General features: G+C 33.4%; 1 protein-coding gene across 4 annotated transcripts in view; it reads right to left on the bottom strand.

Moving 5' to 3' along the window:
• Positions 1-610: 610 nt before the first annotated feature.
• LOC148280807 (uncharacterized) overlaps positions 611-23,261 on the bottom strand; it is a 42,231-nt gene continuing 19,580 nt past the window's right edge. For 2 of the 4 annotated variants that reach the window (XM_088227761.1, XM_088227760.1), the window contains exons 3-8: positions 17,238-17,478; positions 12,092-12,264; positions 9,504-9,632; positions 7,659-7,782; positions 2,765-2,867; positions 611-790 (exon numbers count right to left, since the gene is read on the bottom strand). In XM_088227761.1, coding sequence (XP_088083887.1) covers positions 685-790; positions 2,765-2,867; positions 7,659-7,782; positions 9,504-9,632; positions 12,092-12,264; positions 17,238-17,478 — 876 coding nt within the window. In that variant the 3' untranslated portion in view covers positions 611-684. Of the gene's footprint in view, positions 791-2,764; positions 2,868-7,648; positions 7,783-9,503; positions 9,633-12,091; positions 12,265-17,237; positions 17,479-23,261 lie in introns of all 4 variants that reach the window. The other 2 variants (XR_015822504.1, XR_015822503.1) reach the window with 2 other exon arrangements.

Below are 23,261 nucleotides of genomic sequence, written 5' to 3'. Positions count from 1 at the left end.
AATTAAATTTTACAAATGCGATATTATACGGGAATAAAGTACTTTGGTGTGCTAGTTAAGAATAAATATGTCATATTGTAAAATCTAACATATACGATACATTACCGCAGTGCAGGGTTGAATTTCAGAAAGTAAATTAAATATTACACATTAAAAAATAATGGTGAACAAGTGTAATACCGTTGACAATTTTTCAAGCAGTTATTTTCATTTTGTATGATAGGATGCCTGTGATGTTATATATATCCAAGAAATACCATTTTACAGAAATTAAGTGTTTGTTTAGTTCAAAATTGGATTACATAATTGCATGGAGAGGCTTTTCGTAAATGTAAAAAAATAAACGTTTAAATTGTTTACAATTTAAAACATATCCGCCTCTCGGGTTCGAGCAATTATTATAAACGAACAGAATCCAACGAACCAACCTCCGCGTGATAAATAATGACGTCAAATTTATGAAATCATCATTCTTTGTACAAAATCTCAGTGTGGATTTCAAAAACGGGTTAGGATCACCTAAATTTTGAATGATTCTAACCAAAAGTAATGTTTTTCTGGTTGAAGAGTTGTGTAATATTATATCGATTTAGTCGTATTTGTTATTCGATTTTTATATTTTTATTTGAGCATGAGGTTTGAAGTCTAGCAATGAGGGCGAGGATTTTGGTGATCAGGTATAGGTCAGTGGTTTCTGAATTCCCGATCTTGAGGAGTCACTCCTGTGGATGTGATAACAGACGGAAGATAGTCCAGGGTTCTTCTTGTCAGAGGTTCTATTGACGGTAATCTGTAATGGGAAATATAAAAATAATAAAATTTGTTTTAGTTTCTACACTCTTTCTATCTCTTATGTAAATTAACATGTTACAACACAGATAAAGAACATTTAAGAAAAGGGAATACGGAAGTCTGGGCGTTTACAGGGCTTATGACATATAATTGGCTGGTTTAAGTGGCTACTTTACACACTGTGTAACATTCACCATTCTGCACAAATTTGAACATCTTTATTCCTTCGATTCTTCCATCTGTTGACGTTCTAGGGGGTTGGATCCAGTCTTTGTCTACAGAAGTTTGGACAAACTCAAAACATTGTTGATAAATCCACCTGGTCCGAGAAGAAGTATCAAAATTGAAAAATACTTTCAGGCGTTGTTTAGTATGTGGGTGAATTAATTCAATCATATAAATCTCACCCGCAATAATAAAGGTTTTAGCTCTTTGACTTCACAGACGTCAACACCAAACGTAACATAGTGTTATCTCAAGCAAAAGGCGGAATATTGAAAAATGACATATGGAGACAAAGGTTCTGTTAAATAATTCCTTTTAAAAAAATTTAAGCATATAACAGCAAAATAAATTAAAAATCATAAATACGTCGGTCATATAACAAGTGCGCGCTTCTGTTTACTGCCAATACCCAGCTGATTGAACGAATTTCTTTTTTTTTGTTTTATTCTTTTTCAAACAAACACCGGCTACTGAACTGTGTCTCTGTCGTCTTGTTAAAAGTTCTATTCTTGTGCTCTTTCTAATACTTTAAAACAGATTAATTGAGGTATTAGCATCACTTTCATTTGTAAATTTATTCTTCGCATAGGAAGAATAAATATTTTTTGTTTGAAACTCCAGCATATCCACATATTTTACTTTCCAAATCCGATGCAAAAATATTAATTTGAAGATTACAAAAAATACAACTCCGTCACTCCATGAATAAATAAGATAGATATATCAAATCTTGTATCTTATGTAGACTCGTGTTAAACGTATTAAATGCGGAGTCCGACAAGGAGGTTGTCTGTCTCCGGCACTTTTTAATTTATATATGGATGATCTCACCGTGCTTCTTAATTTATCCAAAGTCGGATGTCATGTTAACGGCGTCTGCGCTAACAATATTAGTTATGCAGATGATATGGTATTATTGACTCCATCTATTAATAGTATGAGATTGTTGCTCAATATTTGCGAAAAATATGCAATTGACCACAATATGATATACAATGCAAAAAAATCTGCCGTACTTATATTTAAACACAAGACGTCACTTTCTGAGTTCGTGAACCCATCACCACCTGTATTCCTAGACAACAACAGTTTAATGGTAGTTTGACGTCCATGTATACAGCGGAACTTTGGAACAACTATACGCAAGGAGCGTGGAATAAATTAAGGATCACGTATAACAACTCATACCGACAATTATTCGGATTGCCTAGGTACTGCAGTGCCTCTGAAATGTTTACAGCTGGACGAATAAACACCTTCGCTGCCCTGCTTCGCCAAAGAGCCTGGAGCCTATGGGAACGCCTAAAAAAGTCTAATAACGAAATTCTCCAAGCCACTGCAGAGTGGATCCAATCACCGTTGTTCAAGCGATGGCGCGATATGTTAAGACCACCATAAGTGCTGCAATATAAAATTTTATTTTATATTTATGTTTATTGTTATATTTATGTTTATTGTTATATTTATGTTTATTGTTATATTTTTGTTTATATTTATATTTATGTTCATGTTTATATGTTCATATGGTAGAATTGGCTCTGCACTTTACAGCCATTTTACTGGAATAAAAATTTAAATAAATAAATAATAATAATAATAAACCACAGCCACACAAGAGTTGAAGTATTATTTCACAATTTACGATCGTTTTTCGAAATAATCAGTGTGTCATTAATATTTTTTATTCATCAATAATATTATATTGAATAAAAGTTTTGATAACAAATAAGTAAATAAACAAACTCACATATTGGTGATGTGTCGACTAAGGTGGGCAGATGACGGAAGTAACAATTGGCTTGGTTCATCCCCTATTTGTGTGGTATATAGCGGGGGTAACCTCGACTCCACTGTAATCAAACAAAACTGTACTTATGAGATATGTATAACTCAGTAGGGATGATGAAAAGCATTAATAAAAACAAAAATCGCATTTTAAAACAGAATTCAAAAAGAGAGGGGTTGTAAATGTATTTATTTTATTTACATCATCATATTCCATCTCCGCATCTGGTTGTGCATAGAGCACCGACTAGGTAAACCAAATACCGAATAGGCAACTTGATAATCTTTTACATCATAGGTACTTGAAACAGTCGATACTCGACATTTTTTAGAAAAATGACAGATTACATTTTATTTTTTATTGTTTTACAAAGTTTATTTTGGTATAGGTATCATATTGATTTAACAAAAAGTCATTATTATCGGCCTCGCGGTTGGCGCATTTTCCTGCAATACAAGAGATCACGGGCTCATTTCCAACATGGGTGACATGAAATATTTATTCATAAAGGTGTTTTTGCAATAGACTATTTCATTGTCCCTGGACTGCCACCTGAAGCGTAAGACTGATTATCTTACCTTCATGTAACAAAAATGATCAAGATACGCGGCGATTAGTGTACCAATACAGGTGCCCTATGCACTATTAATTCCGTGTGGAAAGGGAATGAAGATGAAGAATTATTTTTGTGCATATTTTTTTTTTTGTTAATTTGATTTATTATTTTATTGATTTAATTTGATTTATTATTTATACGACCTAAACTAATAGCCTAATAGATATTAAGTTAAAAAAAAATATTAAAAAAAACATTAATTTGTAATATATACATTTATTTAAATATAAGATTTTCTTTTCATAGCTGTTTTTTTTTACTGATGTTTTTTTTTTACTACTTTCAACTTTTAAGATTTCTTTGTTGAATTTCCTTTTATTTTTAGTTATTTATTTATTACCAAAAAATCCGTTGGGGTTATACGAGAAATGTTATAAGGTCAAGTCATGTAATGTCTCGTCCGGTTAGTAAAGTTATCATGTGCTAGGAATATAGAGAATTTATAAACAATGATTGTTTATTGGGCTTAATAATTTGAATTATATAGCCGGTGGATGGGTGGGAATGGTTCTGGTTCTCTCGAACATACTTGTTTCTTCCGGTTTACTAAGAAGCTAATGAACTAACATACCCGATCGCCGTCAGAATTGGAAAAATTTGATTGAGGGTGACAGATGATTTGACTGTATATATTTAGGTTGCTCTGACGGCGAAAGGGGCATTGAAAGCAGTAAACGTAAATTCAAAAAAAAAAAAAAACGCGATTCTTTTGCAAACAAAGAATTTATTGAAAAAAAAAAAACCGTTTGTTTAAGCTATTTTTTTTCCAATGTGCTGATCTGAAAAGAGGCCACACGAGCTTTAAAACAGACCCGGATAAATAGGTAGGGACTTTCAATGGTCATGCGATGTCTTTCTCGATTTCGGCGGCGTTCCTTTCTTGATTTTGTCGACAATGCTTGTCTCAGCTTTACATACCGAACTGATCTCGATATGTGCACCTATGGTACATAGTTTTGCCACGCATTCGCTTAAAGGTTCGCATTTCGAAGGCATTCAGCCTACTTTCTACTAATTGAAAATGGCCCTTAAATTGAAATATTCAGAGAAATTATAAGCGAAGAAAAATAAATAGTTTTTAATGCTGATAAAAATGTAAACTTTATGAGGACAGCACAGGTACACAATGTTATAAACGGCACATAGCTATAATAATTTTTTTGATACACAAATTTTATATGGACAAATAAAGCAATGTTTATGAGTGTAAATGACATGACAAATACACTAAAATTACATCAAATAACTCACATAAAGGCACTTTTTTTTCTTATGAATGTTAAATAATGATACGTACAAATAAACAAGATGGTTGCGGGACGTGACACTCGAGAAATTAAGATTTACTGAAGAGAATGCATAGTTACGATGTATATGAGTGTTGGTTACACAAAGTTATTCCCCGAGGACAGTGTACATTCTTATTCTTAGAGGTAATGGTCAGTTCTATGCAAGCTCTTGACGTCACTGCGACCTGTGAAGATCTATTGTGACGGGTCCCTGTGAATAGTTCTCGCCCTCCAAGCCCAGGTATATAAAGAGACTGGCTACTGTGTGGAAGGCGAGAGTTTACATTTTGCTAAATCTTCCCCTCCAAGCGCAGTTCCGTAAAGTATCGGGCTATTAGGCGGGGAGTGAGCTTTTTGACATCCTCAGGTTAAACCAGTGGTCCCCGAGGATGAGGCTCCTTTTATGATGCAAAGCATCACAGTCACATAGAATGTGTGTAAGTGTTTTCTCATCTGCGCTGCAGAACCTAAATCTAGAAGTTTCGGAAAGGTTCATTCTAGCAAGGTGTTTGTTCAATCTGCAGTGCCCTGTAAGGGCTTCAATAATAACTCTTACTTAATTTCGGCTCAGCTTTATTAGGTCGAAGGCAAACCTTTGCGAGTACCCTTTTATCAGTTCTGGTTGTGCTGACCCGGTACTTTTTGCCAAAGCATTGCGCTCGTCTTCTTGGCCCGTGACCTGAGCTCGTTACGAGGAGCACATTTGGGCAACCCACAGTAAGGCTCGGGGCCTATTGGGGCTGTCTCAGCTCCCAGCCTTGCCAATTCATCAGCTGCCTCGTTACCGTCGATGTTTGATTGTCCAGGTACCCAAATTAATGCCACACTGTTACATTTACCGACACAATTTTTTAAAATTTTATTTAAGTTTTATTCATTTTAACAAATAAGAAACATACATTATTATATTTTTGTTCCCGCAAAGCCGAAGCTTGTCTGCGGGTTACATTACATTTTAAAAAAAAAATTATAAGTAAGTACATAGTTTAATAATAATTGAAGAATAAAATATATATTTATACCCTTAAGTTTCACTTGCTGTTTAATAATTTTTTGACAATTTTTTTTTTCTTCACGATTTTTAGCTGGTATTGTACAGTTTTGGTACTACACTACCCATTGTTCTGTCACCATAGTGGTTTTTTTGTCGTGGTACCATCAGCTGCTGTGCCGATACTTGTCGGATCATGATCAGGTGGTTTATTTTGGATTTAAAATTGCAATCGAGGAAATGATCTGTCATTATCTTATACTGACTCTGTTTGTTAATTGGCAAAACGTTAACAAAATCAAATAATATTTTATTGTTGTCTTTTGCCTCAATCTTTATTTTTACAGGTACGATAATTTTTAAGATTTGTACCTGTAAGTTCGAGACTCTATCCGTATAAGATTTAAAACTTAGTCCCCATATTCTTAATCCATATTGAATAATTGGGTCAACTAGCCCCAAGTAAACTAGTCTCAGCACTGGGTATGGTGTGTATGGTTTTAAATGGTACATGTTAAGTAGGCAAACTCTTAGCTTGTTGCAAACAGTTTTTATCTGTTCTTCCCAATTAAAAGTGGAATCTATAATAATACCTAAATATTTATATTTTGATACGTGATCTATTTTTGTGCATTTGCAGTCTTGTAGATTGATATGCAAGCATTCGTGACTGTGTGCATATATTAACAAATCTTCTTTTGGTCTATTATATGGGGACGTAATGTGTAAGCGTAATTGAGCGCCCGTAGGACAGCGTACATTGTGAATATGTTGTTGTAACGTTTGTTACACAATGTAACAAATTACACAGAATGGTTACTGGTCATACGTGACTCTAAAATAGAGATTCTCTGAGGAGAATTTATAGTTACGATGTTTATTGTTACACAACGTTACATATGATTCATGAGTAATAAATATGTATTATTCCCCAAGAAAAGTGTATACAGTGAATGGAATGACGGAAATATATTGAAAGGAGGGTGAGTGCCGGGAACACAGTGAACGGTGCACTCAAATCGGACTCATAAAGGTAATAAACCAAAATCAGTGATCGAACATCCCATTTCCAAGACAAACAAAAACTTTTTTTTTTCCGAGTACCTTGGCCTTGTACATGACACGTAAGGCTACTAAATACAGGGGTCCAAATATATATTTAAAAAAAAAAAAAAAAAAAAACTCAAATTGACCTTGGCAATTAAATGTTTGTCACAAGAGACAAAATTGGCAGTTCACAACGGAGTCCTGGTCCCGTCTCTGATGTATGGGAGAGAAGTATGGACTTGGAAAAACAGGGATGAAAGTAGGCTGAATGCTGTGATAGATGCACAAATGTTGAGATCCGTACATTATGTAAGGCTGAGACAAGCTTTATCGACAAAATCAAGAAAGGAGCTCTGCGCTGGTTTGGACATGTAGAACGAATGGACAGCGAAAGAACGGCTAAGAATATTTACAATGCGAATGATGAATGTAGAGGAAGCGAGATCTGTATGCAAATATAGAGTGTTGTGGCGTTCTATCCTCTCTGCCTACCCTTACGGGGAAACGGCGTGATGGTTTGTTGTTTGTTGTTGTTATTGACGTTTGTTACACAATGTTGCAAATTACTGAAAATCGTTACTGGTTATAAGTAAATCTTGAGAAATAAAAGTATTGTCTTAGGATAATGTACCGTTGAGATGTTTATGAGTGTTTGTTACACAAGCTGACACATGATTCACATGTAATAGACACGTATTATTCTTTAGGAATGGCATGAATATGTTTTATGAACGTTTGTTACACAATATTACAAATAGCAAAGAATGGTTACCGGTTACACGTGACGACGTGAAACTCTCCAAAGAGAAAGCATATTGCAAACACGATGTTTATGAGTGCTTGTTACATAATGTTACACATGACCCACATGTAATATTATTCTCTGAGTACAATATACATACTGTTACTAACATGAAAGCGGGCCCCCCCTGCCCTGGGGTAGGCCCCCTTGACCGCTTCCCATACCCCCTCCACTCTTTGGCTTCCGTTTCCGGGTCTGTATGCCATCTTTTTTCATACTGAGAGGTCGGTTGATCTGAAATGAAAAATTCAACAAATGATTTTATATTTCAATTAAAATTTTATAAAAAAAATAACGATACTATTTTTACTGGCGCCGTGGCGCAGTTGATTACGGTCAACTGTGAAACTGGCGACGAAGCTTGGATTTCCCCCAGTCGCAAGAAAAAATTGAACAAAGATTTTTTCGCAATGGTCTGGGTATTGTGGTATTTATAAGTTCCTTCCATATTCATTTTATCCTACCTGCTGACAAGCCTCTTAAATAGATGCAAAACAGGTTTTTAAAAATGCGTTAAATATATATCATTGCTTACATTGTAATATCGCATTTTTTATATATGCAATCGGCATTTTAAGGACATATTTATACACTATATAAAAGATGGGAGACACAATGGTAGAAAGTAGACTTGGAGGGAGTGGAAGCGGGAGAGAGGTGTTTATAATTTAATTATATTCAGTAATCGTTTGAAAGAAGACGACTTGTTATCAAAGAAATCCAGACTGGTATGTTTGTTGGCAGACCTTAGAATTCTGGGCATACGTCGAAAATTGTCATTTTTGTAAAACTAACTTACGCGCCATTACATAATTTAGCTTATCATTCTAATTTCTCAGGATTTCTGATCCAAAAGTACTATACGACCTTACTTATTTTCATAACTCAGAAGTTAAATATTTTAAGTTTTGAGTTTTGGTAAGGTGCAAGGGTTCACATTCATATTAGAGTTCTACGCATTATACAACACTTGAATAGTCGGCGTTTTATTTTAACTGAGTACAGACTAAAAAGTTTTTCAGCCAAGCTTATTTTACAACAAAATTTTTAAGCTGCGTTTTACATTTACAATTTTTGTTGATTAAAATAATGAATTCTAACAATTATGGACAGACTAAATCATGATCTTAATAGTGTATCACTGTGGCTAAAAATTAATAAATTAAAATTAAATGTTAACAAAACTAAATATATGAATATAGGAAACAAAAGAATAGAAATTACACCATCAATTTTAATAGAAAATGAAAAACTTAATGAAGTCACTGAAATTAAATATTTAGGTGTAATGTTGGATTCAAAACTTACATTTCACCAAAACGCTAAGATGGTAATAAATAAGATTGCAAAAATCAATTTTGGGAAGGATCAGAAGATTTATTGATAAGGACTCTTGCAAAACTATTTACGAAGCAATTATTGAACCACACGTTAACTACTGTAGTAGCATTTTATTTTTATCAAACAAAGAAGACAAAGATAAACTAACTGTATTACAAAATAAAGCCTTTAGAATCATTTTGAAAAAAAACAGATATACGAGGGTAAAGTCGATGGTAAATGAAATGAAATTATTAACATATAAACAAAGAATATTTTACAATACAATGATATTTGTTCATAAAATTATAAACTCTAATAAAAAAACAGAATTTTGGAAAAAAATTGATCGGAACCAGCATGAACACGATCACAATACTAGAGAAAAGAACAAAATTAGACTTCCATTTAGGAAAAAGGCAAAGTCACAAAATTCATTTGTGAGTATTACGAAATGGAAAAAAATATTTATGAAGAAAAAAACATATCAAAATTTAAAATAATGGTCAAGACATATGTGATAAACAATTTATAAATTAAATATATTTGCAATGTTATTATTAGAACACACATAACAATATGTATGATATGTGTGCCCTACTTTAAGATCTAAATAAATAAATAAAAATACTTACATTGTGTAGCTTATAATAAAGGCCACATGCATTACAAACTGGGTCTCCGCTGTTATTTCGTCTCCATAGGGTAGTGTTAGATGTTCTACAGTTGGCGCAGATGACCCCGGCTCTTCTGTTGCCACTATTCTGTGAAAAAGAAATAAATAATAATAAATATTAAAAAATATTTGTGTTTAACCGCTTAACCGACTTTTCTATGTCTTCCGGTTTCGAGACGTATCCGTCTTTTCGTCAAAACACCGATTGAACCAACATGCAAAACCCACTATACACCATCACCATAGTTGTTGCACAAAAATATAAAACTAACATTCCCTTTCCGCACATTATGGTGCATAGGGCACTGCATCGATAAACTAATCGCAGCGTATCTTAATAAAAAAAAAATATATTTATTTATTTAAATATTTTTTTTTTTAGAAAATTATTATAAAGGAAAGTAGAGAGACACAATGGGATATACTTAACTTTGTGGGAGTGGAAGCGGGAGAGAGGTGTTAATAATTGAATTTGATTCAGTGATCGTTCGAAAGAAGACAACTTGTTATCAAAAAAATCATTACTGGTATGTTTGTTGGCAGACCTAAGAATTCTGGGCATAGGGGAATGAAAACCATAGTTAGTTCTATGATTATCGGTATTAAAAAGTAAGTTTTATCTGAGGTTTCTAGTTGGGATATTTAATTTTATCTAGCTCAGTAGTTCAGGCGCATCAAAGAGTGAGTTGAGAATTTTTAACAGGACTAGAAGGTCGGATTTATTTCGACGGTCTTAAAGAGAAGATATATTTAAGCTTTACATGAAGGTAAGATAATCAGTCGTACGCTTCAGGTGCCAGTCCAGGGACTATGAAATATTCTAGTGCAAAAACGCCTTTTAAAAAAAAAAATCATGTCAACCATGTCGGGAATCGGACCCGAGACCTATTGCATGGTAGACAAATGCGCTGACCACTACACCACGAGGCCGACAAATAAGTGAACATAAAATTGTTTTTATGATAAAATATAAAAATTTAAAAAAATAATCATTCCGTGCATTTTAATGGGTAACCCTTCCATACATTGATTAGGTAGACATACAAAAGTCATCAGGTATTTATATACAAATAAAGTTAATGCTTTCGATATTAATAATATTTTTAATACCATCCTTAGGAGGATACGCAGTCTGACTTTTTTTCATACAAATAGATTCTCGTATTTTCTCCCTGGATTATGGCACTTGAGCAATATTTTTTTACACACTATAGAATAGCGTGTCCCTGCAGTTTTTCTTTATTTGATTTAAATTGCATAAATTAGGAGCTAGAACCATCCAAAAATACTTAAAATCGTTTATTTTTACATGCTGACTTCGGACGTACGGTATAGAAAAATGGCAAAAATTGTTAAAAAGTTGTTGACACAAAAAAAATTCTCATACTCTTTCTTTAAAAACATCGAAATCAATTCAATTTTGGGTGCGGAAAACAGGAAAGCGAAACCTTGATTTTGTTGATTTTAGTTAAACAAAATTGGTCCGACATTCAGTTGTCTTTTTCGCACAGTATCGAGGATGCACCTGCTAGAGAGAGACAGAAAAACAATATTCAAAGACTTATTAATCAAATCGCTCTTGGAGCGCATATCATTTTAACTGTAGTCTTTTTTTTGATAATATACTTATACCCGTATGCAGAGACCTTAAGGTGAGAAAAGTATATTCTATTGTCTTCACCTTCGGGTTATTCTCTGCATTTGAAATTAGAATGTACTTTCCTTACCTTAAGTTTTGTCTCTGCATACGGGTATTTGTAACTAACATCTTAGAAATATCGTAATGAATAAATTAACAGAAAACAAAGCTTCAATTTTATTTTTCATTTAGCTACTGCCATCTAGTGACAGAAATAATATTCAAAACCGGAATAAGAGTGGGGTCAGAAATTGGAATAATAAATGGTTCGGCGAGAGGACAATGCAGTTTATCAACTCATCGCTAGATGGCAGTGATGCCCTTTAAAAAAGTAGGAATATTAAAAAAAAAAATTAAAAAATTTAAATCTTAAAATATTTACAGGAAAAATTAATATCATAAGCACAAATATTTTTTTTGTTTCTTAACTCTTGTGTGGCTGCGATGTCACACTAATCTACATTGGATACAAGATTTGATGTATTGGACTTCGATGGACTGCAGTTTTTTATTTGTTTTGCTTTAGCAGGCCTAAATTATATTTTTTAAAATATATAAATTACTAGCTCAAGTGCCATAATCCAGGAAGAAAATACCGGAATACGCGTTAATGAAGAAAATTCAGAGCGTGATTTACCCTTTAAAATTATGACACTCAACCCATGCCAAACGCGAATTTAGTCATTCTTTAAGAAAGAGTGTTGAGCACAGCTTTTAAGGGTTAAATGTGCTGGCCATTATTTATCTTAGTTTTTGTAGGTTTGTGTGTGCATACCTATGGCTAAAGCTACAGCGATGGCTATGATATAGCCCGTGTTGGTGTGTGATGTGTGTGCGCTGGGTGTGTGCGCTGTGTGTGTGCGTGCGGCAGCCCGGGCCTACCTCGCGAGGCCCGAGAATGGACTCACCGGCTGCGGCTTGGCCTTGTTGCCCTTGATGGGCGGGGGCCTGTTGATGCCGTTCATCCTGTTGTAGAGGCCGCAGGCGTTGCACAGATAGTGGCCCGTGCCGTCTCTCCTCCACAGCGGAGTGTACGCGGCTGCGCAGTTCACGCACTCCTTGACGTCGGAGCCTATTAATCCTAGAAAATAAGAAACATCTTAGCCGGTCAGTATGGTGGCGAACATTACACAGTCGAGCCTTTCAGGCCTGGGCCGTCATACCTTTCAGACGTCATACCTTCACTGTGACGGTATATTTTAAGATAAATGCTCTCTAGCGATTATATAGATATACTACCAACCCCTCCCCCCTTCAAGTTTTAGGTAGGTACAGAAGTTAAGTATACCGTTTCGATATATACAGATAAAGATAGCTTTCATAATCGAAACACTGAGCCCCGATTACAATGGGGAGTTATCATTTATCTTCAATTTCATCTTATGTGACAACATTTACAATAACAATATTATGTGGAAGCCTCTAATTGGACTTTATGATATGTATTTATGGTATAATTGTATCTTATAAATTTATAAATGTCTGTTGGCTTTCCAATGAAATAAAATAAAATAAAATAAAATAAAATAATAAAACAATCGAGCTATATTTTAAGGACTATATATGTTATTAAATATTTGTATATAACAAACCACTGACCGACTTTTATTACTACCGACTATGTCTACCGGTTTCGAGACGCACCCGTCTCTTCGTCAGGACCAATTGAACCGATATGCAACCTATTATACACCTTCACCATAGTTGTTGCACAAAAATATGGGTAGACATAGAAAAGTCGGTAAGTGGTTATACACAAATATTTAATAACATTAAGCCATATTAATTTGATTAAGTACATTGTGAGATAATAACACATTTTAAAGTAATTTTGTTAGCTAATTCTCAGCTGAGACCATTGTTTAGAAAAAAATAAACGTTATATAAATTATAAAGAATAAAAAAATAAAGAAAGATTAAAAATACAAAAAAAATCTAACAATTCCTTTTGTACACACAAGATAATATTTTTTTTTCATGTGGTTAGGAATAAATTAAGGGTTCGTATTCTAATGGGTAGTTAAAATTTATCGCCAAATTTATCTTAAAAGCAAAATTAAGTTTTCTGCATGAAAAGCAGAATATGCATTCCCGACAACGATACTTTAAATTTTCACGCAAATATACTCATTTTCGAACACAATTATTGGTTTTTCTTTATAGACAGTCGAAGAAAACTCTGTTAACTTCCCAAGGCCTCGATTACGCATATACCCAGGGGCCCTTGACCGAACCAAGAAAACATGTTTTATTATTTTATTTATTCATTAAATTTGCTCACACACAACAACTTTAATAATAAAAATATAAATAACCGGGCTTCAGAAACTTTTATGTATATTATAAGTTTTGAAACTCCATCGGTTTTGTTTATTGTTACATTTACATGTAAATTGTGTAAAAAACAATAAATTGTGCAAATAGGGGGTTAAAAGGGGCCCGTACACGTCATTGCCCAGGGCCTCGAGAATCCTATAACCAGGCCTGGATATTTATTTACAAAAAAGTGTATATTTGCGTGAAAATTTAAAGTCTCTTCGGTAACGTGTAATTATGTATGTTTGGAAAAAAATGTAAACATATTCTATATTTCATACAGAAAACTCAATTTTACTTTTAAGATAAATTTGGCGATAAAGTTTAACTATTCATTAGAATACGAACCCTTAATTTATTCCTAACCACACAAAAAAAAAATATTATCCTGTGTGTACAAAAGGAATTTTTAGTTTTTTTTTGTATTTTTAATCTTTCTTTATTTTTTTATTCTATATTATTTATCTAACGTTTATTTTTTTCTAAACAATGATCTTAGCTGAGAATTAGCTAACAAAATTACTTTAAAATGTGTTATTATCTCACAATGTATTTAATCAAATTAATATGGCTTAATGTTATTAAATATTTGTGTATAACAACTTACCGACTTTTCTATGTCTACCCATATTTTTGTGCAACAACTATGGTGAAGGTGTATAATGGGTTGCATATTGGTTCAATTGGTCCTGAAGAAGAGACGGGTGCGTCTCGAAACCGGTAGACATAGAAAAGTCGGTCAGTGGTTAGTTATATATAAATATTTAATAACATTTATAGTCCTTAAAATATAGCTTGATTGTTTTTTTATTTTATTCTATTTTATTTTATTTTATTTCATTGGAAAGCCAACAGACATTTATAAATTTATAAATTACAATTATACCATAAATACATATAATAAAGTCCAATTAGAGGCTTCCACATGATATTATTATTGTAAATGTTGTCACATAAAAATTAAACATAACATAAAATAACTAATCATTCAAAACTTATAATATTACTAGAAATGTAAATGTAAATGTATTACATATTATTCAAAATATATCTACTTTTGAATATTGGTCACACAGTTGCACATTATAATATATAATACAACTATAGTTGACCATACAGTGTACATTTATAATGCGCCTACATACAGAACTGCACATAACCTGCATAATATAGGATGCGGATTCAAGGCGCAACATCATAACTTGAATTATTTTTGGAAATTTCACTTTTAAAGGAAGTTAAAGATATGTTATTAATATCAATACAATTAAATTTCTGATTACACATATTGCAGGTTCTATTTACAAATGAATTTGGAAAAGATTTAGTGGAACATTTAGAAATTTTAAAAAGAGATTGATTTCTGGTCTGCGTTACTGGGACTCTAAAATTAATAAGTGATAGAATCTTAGGGCAATCTATCGTGTTATTCAAAGTTTAATACATAAAAATGGCGTCAGCCATGTTCCTTCGAGTTTGGAGAGTTAGGAGTTTAGGTAAGTTTGTAGATTCATCTGCACCTGTATTCTGAGTCAACCGTCTAAAATTGCAATACGATTAAAATTTTGATTGTACCTACAGATTCAATTTGGTTAATGTATTTTTTGTATTGAGGGCTCCAAGCGGGAGATGCGAATTCTAATTGACTTCGAACATATGTAAAGTAAAGAGTTCTAAGAGTGCGCGCATGATTAAATTCTCTCCCTATACGGAAGAGGAAACCTAACATTTGGTATGATTTTTTCACAATTGAGTTGACATGTGCCTCAAACGTTAACTTATTGTCAAGTAGAATTAGAATGACATCTGTCAAACTAATTTCATTAGTGATGCGAAATTACTGATCACTGATCAAATCGATTTATTCAGTTTTTTCATGCAATCATGAGACTTTGTTTCAGAAAATTGATTTAAAAACGCAAAAACAAGCCTATTATAGTGTGTTTAACACAATTATTCTACAAAAAATGAGACATTTATACTTTTTTCATGAACAACATCAAATGATTTTATTTTTATTCGATCAATTTACATTGATTAATTTGTCCCATCTTTAACCTTTTGCAAAATGATGTAACCTTGTAAGAACGTCGTTAATAAATAGGTGTATTTTAGTTTTTTTTTGTTTTAAAGCTGATTTGATAGATTTATGTTGATTTATGTGTCAAGAATTGTATAAAAAAATAAATTAACACGCCAGATACGAATGATTTTTCGTGTGTCAAAATAAATAACTCCTTAGACGTTACTACAAAGTTATGTCGTCACTTTTTCTGACAAATGTCATTCTAATCAAGCCATATTTTAAGGACTATAGTTACTGAAATATGTTTTAAACTTGCCTCACATATAATTTATAAGGTGACAGGAATTCGTTCTTAAACAAACAAACCAACCAGGAGCCTGCTAAACAGTTAATGTTTTCGCATCTCTAATTCATAAATACTTATTTTGGAAATCGTTGCTTGGCGTAAGTATAGCCTGTGAGCTCGCCAATACATGACAGATGACATTAACATAACCATAGAAAAACAAAGCAGTTAAGCTCTCAGAAGTAAAGCAACGTGAATGCAGCAATGCTTGAACTACATGTCAATAATATTCTAATAATAAATAATATTATTTGGCCATACGGAACTTTAAAGCACACCTTGGTTTAATTACTAATAGTATTTTATCGGTTAGGTAGTGTATTAAAAAAAAATGTTGCGTACCTGAAAAAAGCACAAATAATTATGTTTTTGTAAATGATGTCAGTAGCGACACTCAGAGAGTGGCTTTGTGACGTTTTGACATTTTTTATAAGAAATTCATGGCGTAGCCGAAATACTGTTATAAAAACGAGGATGTTTTTGTTGATTGACGTTAGCAGGCGCTACCCAGGGGCGACTTTGTGACGTGAGAAATTATTTAAAAAAAGAGATTCATGGCGTAGCCGAAATATTGTAATTAAAACGAGGATGTTTTTGTTGATTGACGTTAGCAGGCGCTACCCAGGGGCGACTTCATGACGTGATGAAATTATTAATTTAAATATTTTTTTTCATTTTACATAGCGTAGCCGAGATAAGAAATTGCGTGGTGTTTCGAAATTTAACCGTGTAGGTAGCCGCCTAGTTACAATATTATTTTTGTATTTGTATAAGTCCTGTTTTATAATGTTTATGTATTTATCGCTATAAGAATTAAACTAAAGATAGTTTTTACTTTTAATCGCTATCCGTTTTTTAAATTATGTTTGTAACACTCAGTAATATTTATTTTTCAAGTAATTAATGTTATTTTTGCATTTTAATTAATATTGTTAATATAAAGCGTATTTTTATTTATTCGAATTTACTAGACTGTTTTTATTACAAAAAATTAAAATGCATATTTCTCTATGTATTTTTCTGTTCTAAACAATCTATTAAAATAATACACATCAAATTTCCAATGTCTGTTGATTTTATTTGCAATTTTCTTTTTTTTCGATGGTTAAAACTCTAGGAAATTCAAAGACAATAAAATTTTTACTGTCATATATTGGCGAGCTCACACGCTATACATAGCCCCGTTGCTTTTTGTATAGATAGAATAGACGAGTGTACGACAACCTTGTCAAACGGTTGTCAGTTGTCATATACTGGCATGTAAACCAAAATATGCATATAGCGCTCTGAAGCCTACCCGCAGAACACCAAAATCTAATCTAAACCAGGCCTTTTGGCTCGTTTGTGTGAAAAAAATTCAAGTTACCTCCTTCGAATCCTTCCTCCATGGGTATGACGCTCCCCGTGTTGGCCACGCCCACCCACTGTCCGGCGTAGCCGCCGCCCTCGGGCCCCAGCAGCACAGACACGGAGGGCGCGGCCGGCGGCGCGCCCCCGTAAGGCCCGTAGTCGAGCCCCGCGGGCGACGCCGGGCCCGCGCCCCCGTACTGCTCGCCGTGCTTGCTGGACACGTACTGCACGGAGCTGTTGTTCCCATACAGGGTCACCTGAGGAGAAAGACGAAGATTGAAGCGTACATGACCAGCCAGCCTAGTAGGAAGAGTAATGTCTTTACTCAGCCGCGTCTTTTCGAATATTGTCATATTTCGTGATACTGAAAGAAAGTTATTTGAAACTACAGCTTCTTTTAAAGCTTTGCATAACTCCTACGTTCAAAGCCACTTTGAATTTGGTTCCGTCGGGTCGTCTGGAATCCCCAATTTCTTACTTACATAAATCAATTAGATCGAATCCAAAATAATATTCGAATCGAACGTTAGATTCGTATGATGACTCTTCCTCTTTCCATTATCTGACTTCTCTTACCAAACGAATAACTGTTTCTGACGTGCTTTTTATTCAAGATCTAGAATAATATAATTGAAAGCTTTTATCACTTGCAAAACATCAATCTAAACTATCCTACCAGATTTACCAGACAAGTTCGACTTCTTTACAATCATGTATCATCCAATAACTTTGCTCAAAATTCCTTCATAAACCGTAGCTGCACAGATTATGACAAATTTTGTTTCTTTCTTAATATATTTGATTCGAAACATTCTCATTTACAAAAATTAATGTATGAACTACTTTTGTATCACTATTACGTCATTCTCCTGTCTCTATTATTTATAGGCATTTTAAGGGTTATCACCTCAACAGAATCCCTCCTTTTTCCTATTTTATCCTAATCTTTTATACTAATCTATTATAATCCTTTCCATCCCTCCCAACGCCTTGGGAACGAAATCATTATTATCAAACTCTCTCGTATGATATTTTATTAATTTTTCATATACCAATTTTCAATCTGTTCATTAGTATGACTACAAAGAGTATTTTATCGTCTTAAAAAACTTTAATTGGACTAACACATTTTACTATAATATGAATTGTTTATAAAATTTATTGTTGTTATTACAAATAAATGTATAAAATGAAATAAAAAAATTCAGAGAGAATTGCTTCCTTTTACTCTAATTACTGATTACTTTTATTTTATAATTTTATCACATTTATATATATTTTTTATTTATTTTTTTTATTTATTAATAAAACATATAAGACATGAATATCATGATATTATATTCCCAGGAGTTGTACGAGAAAACTCATTTGGGACGGTACATAAAAAAAATAGTACATTTCTTGTAACAATACATAGTATACATTTAAACAATAAAAATTTTAACAAATTTTAACAATCTATGAACTTAATATTAAAAAAGGAAAGAAAACATTTAAACAATCTGTGAACTTAATATTAAAGAAGAAAATAAAAACATTCAAACATATTGTATGGCTAATTGTTTTTCTTGTGGTATGTACCTATGCCTTGAATACATTTTTATAAAGTTTTAAACGTACTAAATACATCAATTTAATTGATCTAAATTTATGGCAAAGTAGAGGGAAAATACTTTTGAGATGGGAATATGGATGTCTAGGCATTTACAAGGCTTTTGACCTGGCATTTGCATTTGTCGTTGACATTTGGACATACTTAAAACATTGTTTAATTTACCATCTGGTGTAAGAAGCATAAAAATTGGAAAATTGTTTTCAGGCGTTCCATAGTAGGTGAATTGGTTCAGTCAAATGAATCTCATCCACATTATAAAGGTTTTCAGCTCTTTAACTTCACAAAAGTCAACAGATGGAAGAGTTGAGGATATGGGGTGTTTAAACACCGACAGAATGGTGAATGTTACACAGTGTGTAAAGTGGCCACTAAAACCAGCCAATGACACGTCATAGGCTCCTTTCTCAAAAATGGTCGCTCTCTGTTGCAATGAATTAAGATATAAATAACTCCCTAAGGGCAAATCTAGCTTGTCTGCAAACATTTGGAAATACTCAAAACATTGTTGAACCAAAGGCTACCTGTTTACAGAGAGCTCTTAAGCCCTCAGATGCTGTGCGCGGTATGAGGTGGTCAAGCTGTCCGGTCGAATTAATAATACAGTTCAGTTTGTGAAATAGAAGCAGAATCCTAGACGAGTGGTTTCGACTCGATGGCTGTTCTCAGGTAAAAATCCTGAATAAACCAATCGAGCAGAGATAACTCTGCCTTGTAGTGTGATAATTGGCGCGTTCGCCTACCATGTTTTAGGTCCGGAATCGATTCCGAATGTAGACATGAAATATTGATTAGAAAGGTGGTATCGCAATATTATGATCTAAAGCGTAAGGCTAATCACTTCACCTTCATGTAACATAGGATCGATATGCGCTGTATTTAGTTTGCAATGTAGAGACCTAAGCACCATTAGGTGCGGACAGTGGGATTATGATGATGAATCGTGCATTGGTAAGTAAACTAGGATCTAGAACGACATTAGCATGTTACGTTGCAAACAGGGCCGGTTTTAGCACTACCAACGCCCTGGGCGGTATTTCTACGGCGCCCCCTATCTTCCACCTCTTCAGACCTGTACGAAAAAAGGCAAGGTTTATAATGAAATAACCATTATTTAAAAAAACACTTAATAAAATTTTACTTTTCTAGCCTTTCTTTCAATGAACTTTTTTATGCGTACTTAAGTTTATGTTTTCCACAATTTCATTTTCGATTGACAAAGATGCCAAGTTTGTGAATCTAGATTGAGATATTGTCGATCGTAGATAAGTTTTTATCAGTTTAAGCTTAAAAAACTCCTTTCCCCACTAGCAATCGTTACAGGTAGGTATAGTGATCAATATTCGCAACGCTATCCATAAATTTAGGTACAGTTCTTGTTTGTTACGATCTTTGATTTCAATTCAAAACAATGACAGGATTAACCACATTCTGATCAGGTAAAAATGATTTCAGACTTATGAGTTCATCACACAACATACGAGTACAACCATCTATATCGAATTTAGAATCTACTGTTAATTTCAATTGGAAATTACCAAAGAGTTTGAGAAGGTCTGGTTTTTCAGGAATCTTTTTTATATTAAACCCAGATTTTGAGTACTCATTTAACTTTTAAAATCTTCCATTGAGTGAAATTGAGGTAATGTCCAAAAGGCTGTTGAAAAATTCAACTTCAAATGACTTTTTTGGAGTAGTTATAGTCTCATCGTGGACCACTATAACGAGTTTGTCGCTAAATTTAGGAAATTAAGTATGTTGGACTTTCTCGATGAGCGAGTGGATAAAATGGGGCGCCACAACGCCCCTTTATATCTGGCGCCCTGGGCGGTCGCCCAACCGCGCCCTACCCTAACACCGCTACTGGTCGCAAGGATCGAGGACAACCGACCGCCTGAAAGGGTTCTACGTAGCATACCAAAGGGTCCTACATAGCATACCAAAAGGTCCTACATAGCATACCAAAGGGTCCTACATAGCATACCAAAAGGTCCTACATAGCATACCAAAGGGTCCTACATAGCATACCAAAGGGTCCTACATAGCATACCAAAAGGTCCTACATAGCATACCAAAGGGTCCTACATAGCATACCAAAGGGTCCTACATAGCATACCAAAAGGTCCTACATAGCATACCAAAGGGTCCTACATAGCATACCAAAGGGTCCTACATAGCAACCAAAAGGTCCTACATAGCATACCAAAGGGTCCTACATAGCATTCCAAAAGGAAAACAATATTTTAGAAGACCTAGAGGTAATGCTTTTACAAGATCAGCGCATTAGTGCGAATCTGAATCTAGCGGTGGAGAAAGCGTTGCTAGCACGTACTTAACGAATTTACTTAATTACAACCTAATTACGATGATAATTAATACGATAAAACGCTCGAAAATGTAAAAAAAAATGTACTGCTCTTAACTTTTTTTCTTACATTCTTTACCTACTTCAATCTGTTGACTCTGAATGCCTAATGCTTAGACGTGTTCTCCCTTATTCAATTCTCAAAACTCTTCTGATCTCTTTTCTTCCGATCTTAAAAAACCTCGGGTTAGATCCGGTACCTACTTTGTTACTTTCATAAAGTTAAATGTACATAAAATATTGTTTTTTAAAACCAGTCAAATAAAAACATTGAAATATATTATCATTCATTTCTTAGAAAGTAAAAACTTACAAAGAACAAGGTTAAGGCTATTTTACTTCATAACAATCAACAGATGGAAGAACCCAAGAAATATTGATATTAACGTTACATCTGCCTTTAATTTTCACCAACTCTTGTCTGGTTATGATGTCATACAAGTCTAAATACAATACATGACTTGATATACGCGGTTTGTTCAGAAAATAACGGGAATTTTTAAATTTCGCGGGTTTGGAGAGTCCGATTGTCATTTTTTTTTCTATGTTGGTATTCATGCCCCTAAAGTATGCTAAAATTATCAGCTGTATTCATCGTTTACCTTCTCTGTAGCAGCCGCTAAGGTGAGACGTGTTTTTATGAAGTTTTTTTTTTAATGGATCAAAAAATTTGTTTTAAATTTTGTGTAAAAAATGAAATAAAGTATAACAAAGTATGTAAAATGCTAACAAAGGCCTGTGGTGAGTCTGTTTTTATTTATTTTATTTTATTCAGAAAACATAGTCATACATAATAAGTATTAAAAACAACATTTTTTTAACATAGTAAGACCAATTAAGTTTTCATAAATTATGCAAAAGATATAAACATTAAACGTGAAAAAAAAAAAAAAGAATTTCAAGTGAGAAAAGAATAATTGTTAACATTTGCGTTTTCCATGGAGGTAATAAATTAAAATAAATAAAAATACCGAATGTGCACTCCGAGCCATCCACGCACACACATGAACGCACATATAAAACATACACAAACATATACATTACATGCGGCACATATACATAGCATAAACCACTCCAGATGCACATTCAGCAACTATCCCAAATAATCGACCCCATGAAGAAATTTTCTGTACAAATGCAACGTGCAGTTAAAAATGTCTACATCAATACTGAGTCCATTATAATTTCTACAGGTACGTCTAATAAATGAATTCGAATTCGTCTAATGTTATGAGTAAAACAAAAGTTTACGAGTAGTAGGTATAAGCTTTTCCAAGATGGCCGTGAAGACGTTGAGGTATACCAACATAATAATTTTAAAAAACTAAAAAAACTAAAATATTAAAATTACCGTTGTTTTCTGAACACACATCGTATACGATACTCAAGACAAAATCTGAACTTTTTTGGTTCAAGTTTACAATGATTTAACCGAACACTAAATAAATAGTCCAAATCTTGTCTTATGTCTTTAACTATTCTTATATTTTAATTTTTATCCTTATAAATTGTTTAAATCGACAACGTCCGTAAATTAATAAATACATCTTTCTTATTTTTTTAATGATGATGTTCTATTTTTTGTAATCTTTAAATGGAAAATTTCATACTAGATTTATAAAGTAAAGCTTGTATTGCTAAGCTGGATTTCAATAAAAAAAAATTATCCTTGCTACGCGAAAAATGAATGTCACGCCAATACAGCAAAACATCGGTATACGAGAGAGTACGAACTCATACCAAGGAAGACAGAGACGCTGTTCTGTGGCCAGTTTTTGTGTAACAAAGATTCATTCGTTTTTCGACAGTGACGGAGGATGCCCGCATGTAAGATGACCAGCGTCTTTATGGTCTTAAATTTATTTTGCTACAAACGGACTAAATTATATGTTTATTTTTATAAATTATGGGAAAAAATTATTATATACGACCATATCGAGTCTGTCCAACACCGTTTTCTAAGAAAAGTGGCATGGTTGCTCGGATTACAAAGGGGTAATTATTCCTATTTTTAAATAGAGCAATCTCTTAATCTGTCTTCATTGGAGAGACGTAGAACTGAG

This window comes from Micrasema longulum, unplaced genomic scaffold, assembly GCF_059751315.1.
Source record: "Micrasema longulum isolate JH-2025_06_02 unplaced genomic scaffold, ASM5975131v1 h1tg000534l, whole genome shotgun sequence".
Taxonomy (NCBI): Eukaryota; Metazoa; Arthropoda; class Insecta; order Trichoptera; family Brachycentridae; genus Micrasema; species Micrasema longulum.
This window is presented reverse-complemented; position numbering and strand designations above follow the sequence as displayed.